At 36.9% G+C, this 19,123-nt stretch overlaps 1 protein-coding gene across 1 annotated transcript in view; it reads left to right on the forward strand.

The window, feature by feature from the left end:
• LOC149570965 (ENTH/VHS family protein) overlaps positions 1 to 14,707 on the forward strand; it is a 67,595-nt gene extending 52,888 nt beyond the window's left edge. The window contains exons 4-5 of the mRNA XM_089812512.1: positions 310 to 1,299; positions 14,087 to 14,707. Of these exons, the coding sequence (XP_089668638.1) occupies positions 310 to 1,299; positions 14,087 to 14,128 (1,032 nt within the window). The 3' untranslated portion in view covers positions 14,129 to 14,707. The remainder of the gene's footprint in view (positions 1 to 309; positions 1,300 to 14,086) is intronic.
• Positions 14,708 to 19,123: the final 4,416 nt, after the last annotated feature.

Below are 19,123 nucleotides of genomic sequence, written 5' to 3' on the forward strand. Positions count from 1 at the left end.
ACTCTTAATGAGCCAATAAGGTGAAAAGCTGGTATTGATGTCTATTTGGGCATATCCCAGACTGCTTTGTAACGAAAAGATTCATCTCAGAGTGTGCTGTATCTCAAAACAGCTGAACTAGGTTGTTCAATGTTTTTATTGAACTTTTAAATGCTATTTTCATGAACATGAATATTTATAGCAGGTATTGTCGTTATTCTGAGATGTACATGCTGTGTTAAGTTGCAATGTGTCTGAAAGTGATTTTTGTTGGAGCTATTTATGGAATTATAGCATTAAATTTATGGTTTGACCTTTGATGTGCAACAGGTATTGGCTCTTCTGGGAGGTAGTCCAACAGTTAACGATAAAACGGCAATATTAGAAAAGCCAAATGGTTCTACTAGACCTGTTGCTGTTGAGATGCCAGATTTAATAGACACTGGTGAAATTGACCTGCTTGCAACTGAAGATCTTTCACAAGTAAAACTTAATGAAACTACATCATCATCTATGGTAGACTTATTGGGTGAGAGTATTCAATCTGTTACAGAGGAAACAAATACTTTATATAAAGAAGAGGACCCTTTTGCTGGCTTGTCCATTCACACCGATGTAACTGAAGGCAGTAACATCACCGGTAATCTTTTCTCTGGTCTGGTCGTTGGTGCTGATAGTGAAATAGAAAATGAAGTGAGTAGAAGTCCATTCAAGGAAGAAAATAGTCTTTTTAGTGATTTTTCTCAAAGTGTAGAGCAAAACCAGAGCAAACCTCCTCCACTGTCTGCAAACTTGGATGATCTTTTTAGCTCTTTATCAGTGAGTCAACCCTTTTCAGACAGTAGCCAGCAGAGAGACAAAAACAATGCTGCAAATGTCATTCCTAATGATCCACAAGCAGGACTGCAGTTTCTTCAGCAAAATCATCCAACAGGGTATCAGGCTTTTAGTACTGCACCAAGCTCTCAGATGATGGGTGGGAATCCGCCACTTCTATCCTCAGTTGGCCCAATAAATAACTTCCCACAAAATATGATGATGCCTCAAATGTTTCCATTGCAGTCAATGAACTTTGGACCCATTGGAAATCCACTTGCACAGCAGCAACTACTAGCTGCAATGGCTAATTTGCAGCGTTTTGGAATGGGAGTGAATTCTGATTCTGGAGGCCTCTTGCAGACTGATTCTGGGATTGGCAAAGGGTCTTCTCGTATGTATCCAGATGGCTTTGATTTTTCGAGCGATCCATTGTCTAGTCATGTTCTAAATGCTGAAAGCTCCAGGAAAGAGGAAAAAACAAGGGCCTTTGACTTCATTGCAGTAAGTTTAAAATATGAATGGAATTGACAAGGACTACTTTCTGCTTATTTAAGATGTTCTGGTTTGTCCATATTTTCTTTATTGTTCTAAATATAAGAAATAATTCTTATAACATCCTGTTAGTGAACAGATTGTCCTTTATGAAAATGCGTGCAAATCTGACCCTGAATGCCCAAGTGAAAGGGCAAATCAACGCCAACAGTTGGATAGGTTATCATGGGATTGATAACCTTCCTCTCAATTTTATCGGGTACAGCTCCCCGTTCGAGATATTCAATGAATCAATTGCGAATGCTTTTAACCAAAAAGCACAAAAAGATATCAAGCATCTATCCGTAAATACAACATAGATGCTAGAACCTAATAACTGAAAAGAAAGAAAGACCAGCAGATGATGCGAGGTTCATTTGCTGAACGCTGCATTATGTAATGAAAATGAATACATATCTTCCGCCCTCTTGAGAGAATTAAGACCAGAGCTCTGAAAGATGTTTTGAAATGATAGTGTAACAAGGTAACAATGATATCAGAGTGTAATTTTGGAGAAAACTGAAAATGACATAAAAATCATGATCAGTGGAAGGAAAAATACATTATAATCAAAGTTTAATGTGCTTAACCTCCAACCTCCCTTCCCTGACTGTAAAAGACCGTAAAGACTCTTTTACGCATTACAACCAAACCATTATTTAAAGAAAAACAGAAACTCCTTTCACAATATTACATCAATCACCAAAATCTTATCTCTATCTCGGACACACAGTTCAGAAAAAGAAAAATCTGCCCATGCTCTGCCTCTCACGATTTCTCAAGAAAATGGAATGATTTTTGAAATCTCCTCCCTTCCTGGAGCACATAGTCTACAGTCCGGTAGCAGAAGAAGAATTGGAACCCCCCCTTTGTCCTTCTCTGGCCCTTTTATCTTTTCTGTTGTCGGTTCCTCTTCTGTTTTGGGTAACTGATTCTTTATTTACCCTTATCTATCTTGTCCTCGTATGGTTTTAAAATAAAATTACACATCTTATTATTTGAGGAATGGTATAGTGTTGTGGACACCTATGAGGTTTTAATAAAACATTATAACATTGCTTGTTCTATATGAATTTATCACCCACGGACACCTGTCACTATTTAATTCTGAACATTATAAAGATCAATGTGCCACGTTTATGTGTGAGTAATTTATGTTTATGCATCTCTCGGTGGATGTCTTCATTCTCACACCCGAACTAGCATATGTATTAAAGATGAGTACATTCCTGTGTTGTCCTCGGGTTCTTTTGCCTTGGCTTCAAATTCATCTGTAATTAAACTGCCCGATTCTGTATTTTTAAATTCAATCAATCATTCTGTCAATGTTGTCTCACAAATATGCACTATGCTTGACAATATCTGCTTTAGTGCATCCAAAGCCATGTGAGAAGATGGACATGTACAATGCTGCACCACACAGGCCACTTGGCCAGACAAATGTCCCGCTCCTCGAAGCCTCCATTGCAAAGCCCTGTAAGTAGTTCATACTGATCTATCCCAAAATCATCTGCATGAATCATTATGGATTCATCCCCAAGGAGAGAAGTCCTTCCACCCGCGGCGTCTTCACATATCACGGAGCACATATTATAGAGAAAGGCACGGGTTAGGTATGGATGACAGCCTACTACACTATTTCCACTAAACCAAACAATTAAGCTGTGATCTATCTTCGCACTTGCTCTTTTCTTGCAAAGAACGCCGCCATTATATTCAATTTTACTTCCACAATGATCACATGATTTGCACTATGCAATGAAAATTTTTCTTGGGTTACCATGGGTGCTCTGTATGGGCTGGGGAGAACATGAATTTGCACCGCTTAACACATGACCCCACATGTTTGTCATCGTGCCTTGGATTGTGTCTAACTCCACAGGTATTGGCAGATCCTGTGTCTTCTTGTAAATGGGCTTTCTTGAAAATACTATCTCTTTCCTGATTGAACACTCCACATGTAATTATCTTTTTGGGACTAAGATTACAGCCGCGCAAATGGTTAAGCATATCTATTACATTGGATGCCTATTATTTTGAAATTGGGAGTCAATAAACCCGATCCTTTCATCCTCTGCCTTGGTATCGAGAATGCATACCAAACACATGTCGCGAGTGATGGATTCTGACAAAGATTTTATGAAACTTTCCACAGCTTTCAATAATGAGAGGCCACCCGATTTTCTATTACTCACTTAGCTGGTGTGAAGTGGGAGCAAAGCTTATGCAATATGACATCTTGCAAAACTGTTTTGGAACTTAGTGCCACCATGGTATGTCGCTGAGTTTCTCATTGGGCGTTCAGTTGAACAGTCAGCGTGTGCCTTGCTCTTGGGTCGGATGGTACCCTCAAATATGCCTGAACATAACATCGAACATGCTTGTTTTAATGTGTCAAACTTGGTAATGGGAGGCACCAAACATTCAGGTTATGGGCTTTACTTTGAAACCCGTGTGCACCTTTGAGGAAGATTGAGGATGCTTTCACTCGATTGAGAATATCGAATACATGCGTTCCACTGGGAGTTTCAATCATGATAAAAGACTTCAGATTCTTCTTTCTTTATGCCACACCACAAATGCTGATACTAATGTGTTTGGCATGTCTTCGCATGTGTGTCTCAGCCTCGTCATATTCAAAACTGCCAAGCATGGACCAATACATCTCCGGCATGTTCTATCCAGCAACTTCTTATTTATATTACTACCATGCACAAATTCTTTTCCAATAAAGTCGACCTGGTCTTCTATTCAAGTGTGGCTTCGGTGCGGCCATTCTGTCAAGACAGATTCCCAATCTTTGTTTCATTGATATATATTGATAAATCCTTATTTGAAGTTGCAATAACTGGTGTAAAAACCCTGTTGGCGCCAATGGGCAGTAACTGTAATTAGGAGATTCATTTCTCATTTATCCTGCTCGAGCCAATTGACTGGTTGGTTATATACGGCTTCTCTTTTTTTAAAATGTGCTCATCAGGTTCCCTTGGAAATGAATTCCAAATTAACTAATGCATTTTGTTTATAACAAAAGCAACTTTGCATGCAAGTTCCTTCAATTCAGATTCTAATGCTAAATCCTGTAGGTTTCAACTTGGATGTTACCAATTTCCATGATATGCAGGCCCAAAATATGATGAATTAAGATGTTCATTGATGTCTTAAACAAATCTTGATCTTCTCTACTTGAATGGATGGATTTTTCTTTAATTTAACACCTCCACATTTACAATCTCACGACTTCATGAGAAAATCCAGATTAAGCTTCTCTGCATTTCATGCATCGGGGTATCATCACACCAAAATTGTGTTTAATCAAATTATCCTACCTTTATGATTTCAATTAATATATAAGTAAATGTGATTCCAAAGAGCATATTCCCCTTTATTTGAAGCATTGATATGTTGAACTGACTATGAATTCTCATATCATGTGTGAGGGCCCTGCACTTTTAATGGCGCATCTTTGATAAATCTGAATTCTGGGATTGAACTTCTGAATTCAACTCATTGATTCGTAGCCATCAAATTCTGAGCAAATGAACTCACTGATATCATCAACACCCGAACTGAATTCTGAACTTGTGAATCCTCTTGTGAATTCATCTGAACCTGGATTAAATGATCCCTATACTTCTGCTCTGAATCAATGGAGTTGACAGTTTTGAGCCCGAGCCTGATTCTGAATCTGCGTGTTGAACCAATTTGAACCATCGAACCTCTTTGAACTACTTCGAACTTCAGTTCGAAGTGGTTCAAAAACCCTGCACTTGAAATTTTAAAACCATGTTCATATTGGGTACTAACACATCCAAATCATGTTGAAGTTCCTAGATTCCATAGTGCTTGCAGAATTTGTTGAATTGAGTACATAGAAGGATCTTGTCTGTTGTAAACTTGTAAGTGATTGTAGCCTTAATGTTCCTTGTAGAATCTTTTGTGAGAAATTCTAGATTCTTGGTATTAACTATAGAAGTTGAGTTCTTTGATGATTCTTGTTGCGTGAGCCCATTGGACTAGTATGGTAATTTACTAGAGATCCTCTTCCTTGACCAGCCACCTCTGTTCTGGATACCGAGATTGAAATCAATCTCAAGCCAAATAAGGACAGCCGTTACTCAAATTCTCACCAATATCATTCATCAAATAATCATCCTCACGCAGGTGGCTAACAATCATGAAAAGTTTGAAGTTCTTAGTTTTTATCAATATTCTTTTGTATTTGATACTTTTTTTTGGGTCACAATAAAGTTGAAAAATATCAAGATTATTTAATTTGGACTCATATTCAGGAGAGTTATTGCAAAGCATGGGGTTTTCTTTGTTACAATGGATTTTACATATAAATAATTTTAGATGTTACCCACCTTAGGTAATAGTCCATAGCAACAAAAACCGTCTGACGAAAAAGCTGGGAAGTCAGAAATATAAGATTTTTTGAAAAGGTTGGAGAAAAATCATATTAAAAGTAAAAAAAATAAAAATAGACAAAAGGTACTGTTTTGCCCTGAATTTAATGGCATTTTCATAGCATAGAGTTTTGTTGTTTATATTCATATCACTGATTACATTACATTGCACAATGCATACCTCATACTGCTAGAAACTTTAAATGCCCATCCAATGACAATGAGGCACCCACATGTGGGCCAATGGGAAAATTCAAGTAGGACAAATAGGAAGACACTTAGGCATCGAACAACTCATCCTCAAGAATATGTTTGCCTCTCTCTCTTGCAACCTTTATTTTATTTCCGTTTCCTTATCCTTAGGAAATCTTCATTGTTTTTGGAATTCTTTCTCTTAGGTGTCTAGAGTTGGACATTATGGAAGCTGAATTCTTTGCACTTGGATCTTCATTGTTTGGAATTCCTCATCTTCTCCGTCTTTGTATTTGATCCTCTTGATTTGTGGAACTTATTCATTTTCCTTACTTGTGAGTCTTGTTCTTGATTCTTTTGGAGTGGCCTTCTTTGGACTTGATTTCTTTGAGCTAGTCCTCCATTGCGGATCCACCCTTCCAATTGAACTCATCCCTGAACCTGGTCTTGATATGATGAGTTTCTCCATGTTGATCATAGACTTGTAAACTTTCATGTCCTTAGATGTTTGAATACCAATCTCTCATTCATAGACCTTTCCTCTTTGCATAATTTGATCATCCTTGTGTGGTCAAGTCTTCCTCTCCCTTTGTTTGTGACTTCCTTGATACCTTAATGCAAAACCTCCTTGGCTTGGAATCCTTAAATTTTGATCGCTCATAGGGACAAATTGGAGTCCCTAACAATTGTACTTGATAATGTTGTTTGATCCTCATGGAAAATTGACATGAATAGGGACACATTGGTCTCCTTATAAGATAGTCGTTATTCTTCAATCCTTTAGTGGCATGAATGTCCTTGTAGCCTAGTCCCCATTTTGCACACCATAGTCTTTGAGTGGAAGATCCACTCATATAGGGACTTTGTGATCTACTCAAGATTACCTTGATTGTTCCATCTTTGTCCTCCTTGCTTAGTAGTGTCTGATGCAGTAACTCCTACAAAAGAGAAGAAGGCATGAAGTTGATGGTCTTGTAAAGAAATCTGATTGAAAAATTAATTTCAAACTCTTAATCGCTTGATTTTACAATTTAATTTGGGTCCCATGACCTTGAAACAATCACCTAGAAAGCTGCAAATGAAGCTAAAAACTAAATATGAGAGATTTGAAGTTTGAGGACAAGTCTGAAGACAAGCCAATTCAGGAGCACAGAATAGTCCCGCTGCTACAAATTTAGAAAAAATCACAATTTTGAAATAATGTTTGAGGAAATTTCTGAGGACATGTCTGAAGACAAAAGTCCGAAGACATGGTCTGCAAATAGGGTACAATCTGATTTTTAGGACATCAGACTCGGAAAAAAACAGAATTTTGAAGTCATGAAGTTTGAGGAAATTTCTGAGAACACATCCAAATAGGGTGCAATCAGATTGTTAGGACATAAATATCATAGCTAAATTGACTCATTTGAACTCCCATCTGCACAGATCAGACATCCCACTAATGCACAAACTCTGGTCTTTCTCAGGACAGACCTGCAACATGTAAAAAAACTTAGAAATCAATGGACCATTTTGCTAAGTATCACCCCAAACATTGGTGAGGCCTAATACTGGGGATAATGTTCTGGAATCAGACTTTTTTTGAGACAAATTCTGAGAACATCCCTCCATTCTCAGAACAATTGACTTATACTTCACCAAATCATATCATCAGCTAACAAGAGTGCATTGTAATGAAAGGTTAAGGATTTAGAAATGAAAAAACAAACCCTTCATCATAAGCCACAAATCTGATTTTCTGAGGACATGGTCTGAAGTTTGTCTTACCTTGATGATTTTTCTCTCAAAACCCAGCGAAAATAAAACCCACACGCTCAGCAACGATCTTTGTTATGAATGTTCAATTTGAGATTTTTTTCTGTTTTTTGGAGAAAATCGTCCCTCTTGGAGAAGTTCCAGTCTTATATCTGTAAAATCATGCATTTCCAGCCTATTGGTTGCCTAGATTTGAACTCTGATTTTGCCCTTTCAAACATCGGCATTCTTTAGTACTTGGAAGTCGTCTCAGAGTCTCTTGCAAATCAGATTCAGCTGTCTGAACACCCTTATCAGTTGTTTTGTGTAGTCTCTAATTTTCTCTTGCCAAATCACAACTCATTGGGGTTTTTCAGATTTTGGTTATTCAGACCTTCCTTTATACAATTGCCTATGTTCTTTTGGTTGCACTTGAGCTCACTCCTTGTTGCCAGCAATTAGTATGGACCTTTTTTTGGGATTTCAGACTTGTACTCTCAATGCTGACGGATTTGGGCCTTGACTGAATCCAGACTTCCTCTCAGACTTATGCTTCTTAGCAGGTTCTCTTATACTTGCTTTGACCTTTGTTACAAATTGTCCAACTCTTTTAACTCCAAGCCTTGGTCAACTCCTTAATATTGTATTTTGTTTACTGCTGTTTTTGGTCTTTTAAAAGTGTTTTCACTTTGAGTTGCACCTACAGAAGCAGTGTGGGATAAATTTTGTGCTTCTTGAAACTCGTGTATGTTGAATTTTAATTCATTCCCTTGCATTTCATTGAATTTCATTTCATGCCTTCAAGGGAAGTTTGATTAGCATAGGAACATGTGCTAATCACACTTGAAATCCATTTATTTACTTATCTTGTCTCATTAAGGGAAATTTGAGTATTAATAGGGTCAAGTTGCCTCTTAAAAAATTCATTTGCTCTACTTTCGTGATTTTCAATTAGGAATATTCGATCAGTACATGGACTGATCCTTGATTATATCTAACCAAAATCCAAGGGGAAAATCGGTGGGTTCAAAGATTACTTCCATTTTCACCCTTCACTTCTTCATTAACTCACAGTTTTCCTGAAGCAGAAAATTGACTTGCACAGGGACTAGGGAGATTTCGTGGGCATAGGGACAAGTTGGAATCCAAGTGGAAAACATAGATGCCTAAGGCAAAGTGGAAATTTCACATGGATAAGGCCAAGTGGAGATTCATCATCCTTGGGGACTTTCCTCATTTCGAGCCCAAAAATAATCTTAAGTGTTCCACTAGTGGGAAAACCAACCTCACAAGGACAAAGGGAAAATCCCTGTCCACAAGGACTTTGCACTCTATTATCTTCTCAAAGCTTTCTAAGTGTAAAATTGATATGCAGAGGAACTCTTATAATTTGTCCTTGTTCTCTGTCTCTAGGAGGGGAGATTAGATTAGACTGGGGACTTATAGGCTTGACACTTGGTTTTTCACTTGTAAATATCCCCATGAGTGGGAAAACGACCCCTTGAGGGACTTCTATGGATTTTTTAGTGGGAATTCACCTTTCATAGGGACTTTGGTCATTTTTGTGGTGGAAACTCACCCTTCATAGGAATTCAGGCCATTTTAGGGGTGGAAATTCTATTTACACAAGGACAAATAGCATTTTTTAAAGGGAAAAATGATTTTTCGTAAGGATTTTTCACATTATAAGAGTGGAAAATCAATTTCCACAGGGATTTTGAAGTCCCTTTGCATGATTTTATCAATTTAGTTAGGATTAATAAACGAAATATGTCATCATAGCATCTTTCAGACAATTTGACTAGCTAGAATATCCAAGAACAATTTTTTTTTCCAAAGCTTCATAACTTGACCCTAGTGATCCTAAACCCATTCCCTTGTCTGCATTTGGATCTATAATGACTTAATGACTATAGCACTCCTCAACTTTATAAATTCAGAACTAATACTTCTACCGCCAAAAACCATACAACCACAAGTGAAAAGAGGGGGTCCCTAGTTGCAATGGGTCATGGTGTGAAAAGGTCACAAAAGGTACCATAGCATGATCTCTATAGGTTCTGTTCTAAATTAGAACATAACACCATCTGCCATATTGAATGGATGCCAGGCAGCCACCATGTTCAGTTGTTCATTTTTTCTTGTTCGGCTACCCCTTTAGATTGCCAACTTGAAGGAAAGACTCATGGACACCATTGGTTGCTACCGCATTGTTTATGGAGGCAGACTTTTGCGAATGTAAAGGAAAACACATTTGAGGTTATGCATAGACTTCTGGTTTTTATTGTGTATGTGTTTTTAGCTTACACAATCACAATTAAAACCAGGAGTATATGCATATTTTAAATAGATTGTGGAAATTTGATTCGTTTGATACATCTGAGGTGTTATGGGAGTAGCAGGTTACCAAATCAAGTCTTTTGTGAAAGTACAAATGTGTCACACAAGCATTAGTGGCCCACATGATTACGTTCAGCACCAAGTTTCACACTTATAACGAAGATTGAATCTTTTCTTGCAGAGAGAGAGAGAGAGGCTACTGCCTCAAAACATCTCGAATGTGTTAGGTCCTATCTACTTGCATCTCAAGCATTTATTATGAATGAAGTTTCTTTTCAGTCATACCAACTTAATTTTCTCTTAAACTCGTTAAAGGATCTCTTCATTGGAAGGAGAAAATGGCAGTCTTCCACAGCCTAACATATCAAATGAGTTTCTGAAAAGATGTGTTTAAATGAAATTAAAAATCATGATGCCATAGGTCATCCAATACATCAACAAGAGAAAACGATGTGAAGTGTGAATTTAAGGAGTACGCATTAGAATTCCTTAATGGAGGCATTTAGAAGAGCTGCTGAAAGATTCTGTTAGGTTCCTAACCCAAGACTCAAGTAGTACCTTTCCTTGTGAAGAAATATGTGTTTTAAATGCAATACATTGAGGACTCTGCTAGGAAAAGCATAATGTACAAAGAAATGTTCTGCCCTACTCATAAATTGTTCTTTTCATACTAAAGATAGCTCTCTATGCCTCTGCTATCTTCTTGCTTATTTGTCAGGTGATCTAAACCTTCTCTTGCATCTCCTGCACATTCTTACTTGAACACAATTGAGTCTGCACGTTAAGTCAGGCAAAGGCAACTATATTTGTCACAGCATAGGCAGTTGTTGAGTTGTAGGCATATATGATAGTTTTAATCCAAAAACAAAAAAAGATTCTTGGGTATAATCAGGACCAGTGTAACCCTGGGATGCATTTCCAGCATAATTTGAGCTGTCATGAGAACTTGGAAAATTTCGGAAACCTGTTCCCTGGCTGGCAATAAAATTAATGCTTGAATTTTGATCATGTATTTGACTTCCATTCTCATCTGAACTCTCAGTTCAAATTATTTAACACAAACATTATATTTTAAGGTTCTATAATGTATATAAGCATGATTGATCTACGTTTTGATATGAATACTTAGAACTTCCCTATATATTTTAAAATTTCCCTATTTTTAATATAACTCTCCCACCTGCCACCCCCACCGCCCCCACCCCCCCCCGCTCTGGAAAAGAAATCCATCCCGGGAACCTGTTTTCCCATCCTCCCCCTCCCTGTTCTGGAAACTTGGGGTAGCATAGATCAAGATCTGCTGCCGCCACATTGCTTCAATTCACCTTATTAATCTCTCTCTGGAAAGTTATCCATCTTGAAAGCTAGAATTTTTTTTGTTCAATTGTTTGTGCTCAACTTATAAAGTAATAACCATTTTCCACAGGAAATTCAGCACTCAAAATTTGCACCTTTTCTGTACATAGCAGAAAATTTTGTGTGACCTGTATATTAAACTTGTGTGGTTTGTAAACTCTCATTCAGATATGACACACAGCATGCTGGTAAAAGCTGGCATCTATGTGGTTAGATCTAGATCTAGCATATAAACTGCCATGATGCGAGTGAGAAAAAAAGCGGGAAAATAAAAAAGTTGCAATGGGAGAGAGGCAGGAGGTGTACCTAGGATTTCAGGCATAAGGGGAGATGTAGAGTGAGAATTGAAAGGAGATGAAGGCGATGATGGGGGAAAATCAAGGAGATTCTCTTCTCAGTGGTCTGGCAGTTTGGGGCATTTTTTTAGATTTGGTTGGATGCTTGGTGGGCTGTGGAGGCCGACTATCTGTGTTTGGAACTGTTTCTCCCTTGGGCCCTATATGCATTGCACAGCTACAGTGTGACATTTTGAGGGGTGGAGGGGTTGTGCTGTTGTTTTCCGATTCTTTCAAACGCCTGATTACCTCTGCCCTTGACGAGATAGTTTTCTGTATGATTTAGTGTGTCTAAATAGCTTCGAGTGGTTCCTATGGCACTAGGAGTCTGGCTGTTTTTAGCGTGGTTGTGGAGGTCTCTTGTGTTTGGGTTTCAGGCATTGCCCTTGACCTTGATCCTGCGGCTTCTGGAGGAAGTTTTGTAGTGGCTTTTGGGGAGTTGATAGGAGGTCTTCTCTTTCATTGTTCTTGTCTCTTGCATGGCCTAAGGGGACAGCCTTGGGAGTCCTCTTTGCTTTGGATGCTTATGGTGTGCCATTTGCAGAGATAGGAATTCTTTGACCTTTAACCACAGCATGCCATGCACTCTTTTATTCTGGGAGGGTTATGATGTTGCATCTTTCATTGGGCTATTTGATTCTGCTAGGTCTTAGCCCTATGGTGTGGCTGCTGATTATGATGATTTTTTGCTTGCCACTTTTGTTTTGCTTGGATTTCTGGGGAAAGGGAGATTGCTGGCTATTTTGTGGACGAAAGAGTCATACTAGAGGAAGAGGGTTTTGTGGAGGATGGGGCTCTTTTTCCTCTTTTGCAGTTCATGGGGACTTTTTTTTTGCTGCGGGGGCTGTGTATGGTTCTGCTTCCCCTATTGGGGTTTCCTACCCTGCTTTGGGAGCTGCTCATGGTCCTGTTTCTGTGAACGCCTTGGATGGTGCTATTTAGCTTGTTATTGTTGTACTCTTTGTCATCGTACATTTTGAATGCTGATGGTGGCCTTGAAGCGATGGCCACCTTGATGTCTGCGTTTGTTGGACTTTTGAGCTCTCCATCAATCCTGTGGTTTGGGGTATGGCTGTTATCTTCTTTCATACCCATTTTGGTTTTGGTTCCTTTCTCTTGTTTGAATTTGATTGCCTTGACCTCATCTAGGCCAGACTTAGATATTTGTTTTTGGTTAAGGGTTTCTTCTGGTGTTTTAGAAGAGAAGATTTGTTGGTTTTTATGTTAAGTGGGCCATTACGTTTTTCTTGGCTTCTCTGTTATTTTGGTTCTTTGGTCTCTTTTCTCATGTCTCCTTTGGAGGTGGATACCCACTTTATGGAAAAGATCAGGGATGTTTCAATGCACCAGCTGGTTTCCTCCTCTGGTTATGCCATTGAGGTAATTGCTTCTTTTGAGGTGGAGGATGTTGAGGTGGGAAAGGCAATGTATTTCCGTTGAAGGTTATGGGAGTCTCATTAAAACCCATGTTTCAGGTTAAGGGGTCCTCTAAAAACCCTTGGTTCTTGGTCAATGTTAGGGTAGCCTTCAGAAACCCTCTGTAATGTTGTAAGAGGCTTCGGCCTTTTGTTGGTGCAGCTTGACTGTTGTCTTCTTACAATTTTTAGGCTGCTTATTGTTTGCTGATGGTGGGGCTACTGTTTGGTTATGCAATGTTTTGTTGCAGCTGGTCGTCTGTGGGTTCATTATCTCTCCAAATTCTGGTTGTACAGGGTTTTGGTGCCTCTTCATAACCTTTTTGACCTTGAATAGAAAACAAAAGTATGAAAATTTTGTCTTTTGTATTAATTTTTTATGATTATATATTTTAATGAAAACAACTGAATTTTTCGAAATATGTGATGCTGTTGTATGATGTGTGCTGTGACCATTATAACAACATAGTTAAATGTTGATAAGTTAATGCCCATCCAACTATATCTTGATTGCAAAGATGATAGCATGTGAACGCCTGACATAAGTTGATATGTTCCTTTCATTTGCTAACTTCTAGATATTCAATCGAATAGTACAAGTTCCATTTGTGTGAATCACCATATCAGGGTATGCACTTTCAACTTTCTTCAGGTAGTCTGCATCTGGCAAGTTATATGTCTTGAAAATCTATTTTCAGCACAAGTCTGCTTTGATTTGGCCAGTTCTTTCCTTGACGACATAATTGAAAGTAGCTGTGGAGGGGAAGACGAAATTTTGCTGCTGTATTCCCACTTAAGGCTAACAATCTTATCATACGTTGGAAACCCTAATTTATCTCTTGCAGTTCTTTCAAAGAACTTATACCCACCTTGCATCTATCCGCTTCATGTATAGTTGTTCTAAATAATGTGATTGTATGCAAATATGTTTTGTGTTCAACAGTTTCACTAATTAATGCTACTGACCTCGCAGGACCACATTTCTGCTGCCAAAAATGTGAAGAAAGTTACTTGAAGTGCACAGTATCATATCTGCCATTTGTGGAGTACTGCAAAATAATGCCTTCACAGTCAATGCAGAAATTTTGAGATTTTAAAAATTGTCTTTCTGTTGGCGGCTTCTCCATTTCAATAAAGAAATAAGTTGTTTGAGACTTATTGCACAGTGAAGGTTATTGAGTGACATGAACTGTTTCTTGCAAATGTATAATCATTTGTTGTATGATGCCTAGAATAACTGGTCCGTAAATTCTGTTCTAGATTAGCTCAGTTCATGCAGCCGAGAGGTTATTTTTCTTATTGTATAAAATTAATCTCTTCTTCTCATACATTTCATGCTTATGCATGTGAACTCATGATCAGACATTACCTGTGGCATATGTGTGTGTCATTTGTGCAGATCATATATTGAAAGTTGATTCGAGTGATGGAAAAAGGTTAGATGACCAGTGACGGAGCATTTTTCTCAGTACCCATATGGTTTATAATGGGGCAAATCATTAAATTGCAGGCTCTACCTCCATTGTTTTTTTCTGATGCATATGTTAGACTGCTGTTATAATGGTGTTAAGATTATTCTCTTACGAGGAAGGAATTAGCCATGTACTGCAATTTGGTTGAGTCTTGCGGACAATATCTGTCGCAGTTTTTATAAATCGGAATGTGTGGTTATATGCTCACTTAACTGCATACAAGGCTCCCTTGTCGATACATTCAGACAGTTGCTTCTCCTCCCTAATGCTTCTCCAGTACTGCATCTAGAAGTTTGGAAGATAAGCCAAATCATGCTATACGCTATTTTTAGATTTTATATTTTTTTTGCCATTACACATGATCATCATGGTGCTATTGCAATATATATCAAGGGGCATTCATTGCAAAATGCAAAATATTTATAGATCCAAATCGCTATTTAAATACTAATTGAAATTTTTGGATATAATATTCTTGGCTTACCACTTTGTTTGGTGATATATTTTAAAAGTCTTGCTAATATTATTATTTTTGATTGATATCACTCTTGACTATAGTTGGAAAACCCTCACTAGACAACAACTCGCCAAGCTCCTAAAAGTTTATTTGGAAAAAATCGGTCAAAACTGCTAAAATTTACATTTTTTTGTGAATTTCAACAAGAAGATGCATTTGATGAGTAGTTAAAGAGAACACAAAAGAAACAAGTAGAGTTTAGATATATATAAATGCATAGTGGGTACAAAATCGCATTCTCATGAGGAATGTTGATGGTAGGAAGCAAAATAGTAAATGGTTTATATCAAACTAGAAGTTTAGAAGTAAATACTAAATAATAAACATATTAATACAATCACAACTTCCTCTTTCCAACTTTATTAGCAAAAAAGAGGGGGTCTAGTTCTTGAAGAGGTGCCTTGTATTGGGATTGGGCATGAGTTGCGTGACTACGAAGTTCGTGGCTCTGCCTCCTCGCTCGACATCCATACTAATTGGCTCCACTTCTTGGAAGTGGATGTCTCCTCCTATATGTGGTATTGGTAATGCCTCTTCCTCTGAGTCCGAATCCTCATCGTACTCAATGTCATCAATCGTGAAATCAAAATCTGTTCTAGCACCCCTCTTCCATGGCCTGCCTCTCCAAATCATCAACCTCCTCCATTGAAGCAATGGACTTGGCTCTTGTACATAAACAAGGTCATTGAGCCTTTTTTGAGTTCATGTTTATATTTTTTGTGTGGATGGACTCAAATAAGCTCCAACTGCATTCACAATGGGATGCGATACAACGTTGGCACAAGACTCTGAGAACAATTTCTTTTTTAAGTGGGGGGTAAATCTGCCCCAAGTTGACCACGGACCATCTGCAGCACAAAATATAATAAGTTATAAAGCAATGAAAAAAGATAATTAGAAAACACTACTTATCAATTTGCAAAAGTTTTAAAATTTAAACTTTGATGGTTTACCTGGGTCTTGAGTGCCTCTTGGTCTCTTGGCTAGTGTGGAAGAGAACAAATTACCCCTTGATTCCACATAGAATTGTTGTTCGGTCACAACAAGATCTCTCTCCCTTTCATTGGGTATCATCCTCTCAATGCATCTAGAGAGACCATACACGATCTCTCCATTATGATTTGAATACAAATCGTCAACTCTAAACTAAACAAAAAATGAAATCAAGTTTTAGTTCACAACTTTAAAAAATAAAGTAAAATGAAATCTTAGTACAATTTCAAGGAGAATCATAGTATCTAAAGTTGGGGTTGAGGAAGTAGCTTGAATGTGGGGTTGAGGAAGTAGCTTGCTACATGAATGGGTTGGTGGAGCATATTGTGCCACCTCTTATCATTTATTTCCCAAATAGGGTCAAATTTGAGTTTTTTCACATGGTAGTAATTTCTTATAGCCTCTTTGGCCTTATCCATGGCCTCATAAAGACATCCCAATGGGGATTGTTGCCCATCACATATATGCAAGACTCTAACCAATTCTGCTCACTTGCTAAATGACCATGTATCATTTTTGGAAGAAAACATGGGCATGCATTGGAATGGAAGCTCACTTTGTAGTTGAGAGATGCATGACATCAGAGTGGGGATTCTCACAAACAATTGAGAGTTGTGATCAAAATATGCACTACGTCAACAAATGGAAAAATGTGATGTATTTTTTTTCGCATATAGTGAATCTTGATTTATAGTCTCGTAAAATCTAAGAAACACTTTTTCCTTCCACAATTCTGAATCCTTTCCTTCTTATCAACTAGTTGTTTCTTGTGTTTCTTTTCTTCCTATGAAAATTTATCAACCTTTTCACGTGTTTTGGAAACCTCACAATCTCTTAATAGTGTTGAATTTCTATTTTTGACTTTTCTCATCACGAGTGAAACAAATGTTTTGTGTTACAAAACTTGTTGGGGGTCAGGCTAACTTTACAAATCACAAAAGGTACCACTATAATTTACTTCTTTCGAGCCAATCATTGAGTTTTTTTGATGCTAATAGCACACCTTTGAAATCATCCTTGTCAGGGGTATGAAAAATTTAGGAAACCAAAAAAATTACTAACATAAGATAAAAAAGCACTAAATAAGATAAAATATTAGAAGTTTGAAGGGTTTTAAAAAATCCAATAGTTACCAAAATGTGCAAATATACCAACAAAGAGAGAAAATGTAATACAAAGACTTAAAAAGCACTTAATAAGATAAAATTTCATGAGTGTGAAGGGTTTTAAAAAATTCAATAGTTACCAAAATGTGCAAATATACCAACAAAGAGAGAAAATGCAATACAAAGACTTAGGTGAAACTATTGGTTAGCAAAATTATACCAATTACCAAATTATTTTTGAAACTATCGGTTAGCAAAATTATAGCAATTACCAAAATTATTTTTGAAACTTGCTAAAGTCTCTGGACATGACAAAAAATGGCCAAATAGAAAGACTTTTTGAGATCACCAAAGATATGATTATTTTTTACTATGGCATTCAAAAATTCTAAATATTATTTGTGTCAAAATAGAATGGAATTTCAAGGCCATGAAAAGTATAGTAACAATGTTAAATTCTCTTTTTGGAAACTTTTTTCTCTTTTTTTTTTTTTTTTCTGCATTTGCTTCTTACTTATGTTTATGGAAGTGTTGAGATGTTAAAACATGGCTTAGTATAAAAATGTTTTGAGATGGCCAAAGATTGAAAGAGTTTTTATAGTGATATTTAAATATTTTAAACATTTTATTTTTCAAAATATGATTAAATTTTAGGGTCCAGACAAAACCATGGTAACAAGGTTAAATTCTCTATTTGGAAACTTATTTTATTGGATTTTTTCTTGCTTATGTTTATGATTTATCTTTAAAGTGTCAATGGATACACAAATTAGGTTACATAGTGACAAAAGATTAATGCCAATTTAGGTCTCATGTCTGACTAACAACTAAAGATGATTTTTAAAGATCCTTGTTTTATTTTTACGAGGGTTATTTGGATGGTGTTTAGGTGAGATTTTTGGACTATATAGATAGCTACTGTCTCAACACTTATATTTCATCTCATTTCCTAACCTCACTCCTGTTCTTGCATGAGCAGGTGGCCATGATTCTATTGTTGCTAGAAGTTTTTGAAGTAGAGGTTGTGCTAGATGACATTGATGTTGTCATTTCAGAATTGGAGGCCAACATCCCATGGGCAAAAATTACATTTGTAAGCTCTTCTATCCTAGTGTACTAGTTGCCTGAAAACCTATTCCCTAAATTTCAATGATCGGAGTTTAACTTGGCATCAATAAATTGTGCAACTTTTGTTATGCACTTCTTGAGAAGGGAGAACTTTGCATCAACATTGAGAACGAATTGGAGTGGGTGGACCACAATTCAATTTGGAAGTAGAGTGATGAGTGCATTGTTCTTCATTTGGTTTTTGGTGATTTTGGTTTGATCATTTGGGCAATTTTGTTTTCAATACTTGAATGCTCTCTAGTGATGGCCTTTTTTTGGTTTTGGTGACTTCGTTTTATTTTATGAGATGTGGTTGTTTTCAATGGTTGACACCGCTTGTCCTTCGTAGATGGAATTGAAGGCTTTAGATTTTTTTTAATGTACTAAATTGAGCTTTACTTGTTTTGCCTAATCTTCCAAGTTGGATCTTAGAAGGCCAAATTTTATTGTGGCATGTTACTTTGTTGTCTATTCCTCTCTAATTATGTAAATTTTTATAATTAATCTATTTTTATCTCTTAAAAAAATAATGATTGAAAAATAATAATCTCCTACTTATAATATCAATATATTTAATAATAATATAAATAAAATATAAATTATAATAAACAATTTATATATAATTCTTTTTGTTTTTGTTTTTTTACAGGTAATCAATTGAAGTCTAGATTATTTATTATTATTGTTAAGATTAATTATTATAGTATTAATCTCGTATAGATTCAAACTGAAAGAGCTCACAATTTACCGATGTGTTGTAGGCTCTTGCCTAATTAATTTTTATATAATTACATATACATAATCATATAATATTC

This window comes from Cupressus sempervirens, chromosome 2, assembly GCF_028749045.1.
Source record: "Cupressus sempervirens isolate cs-2001-9-10 chromosome 2, ASM2874904v1, whole genome shotgun sequence".
NCBI classification, from domain to species: Eukaryota; Viridiplantae; Streptophyta; class Pinopsida; order Cupressales; family Cupressaceae; genus Cupressus; species Cupressus sempervirens.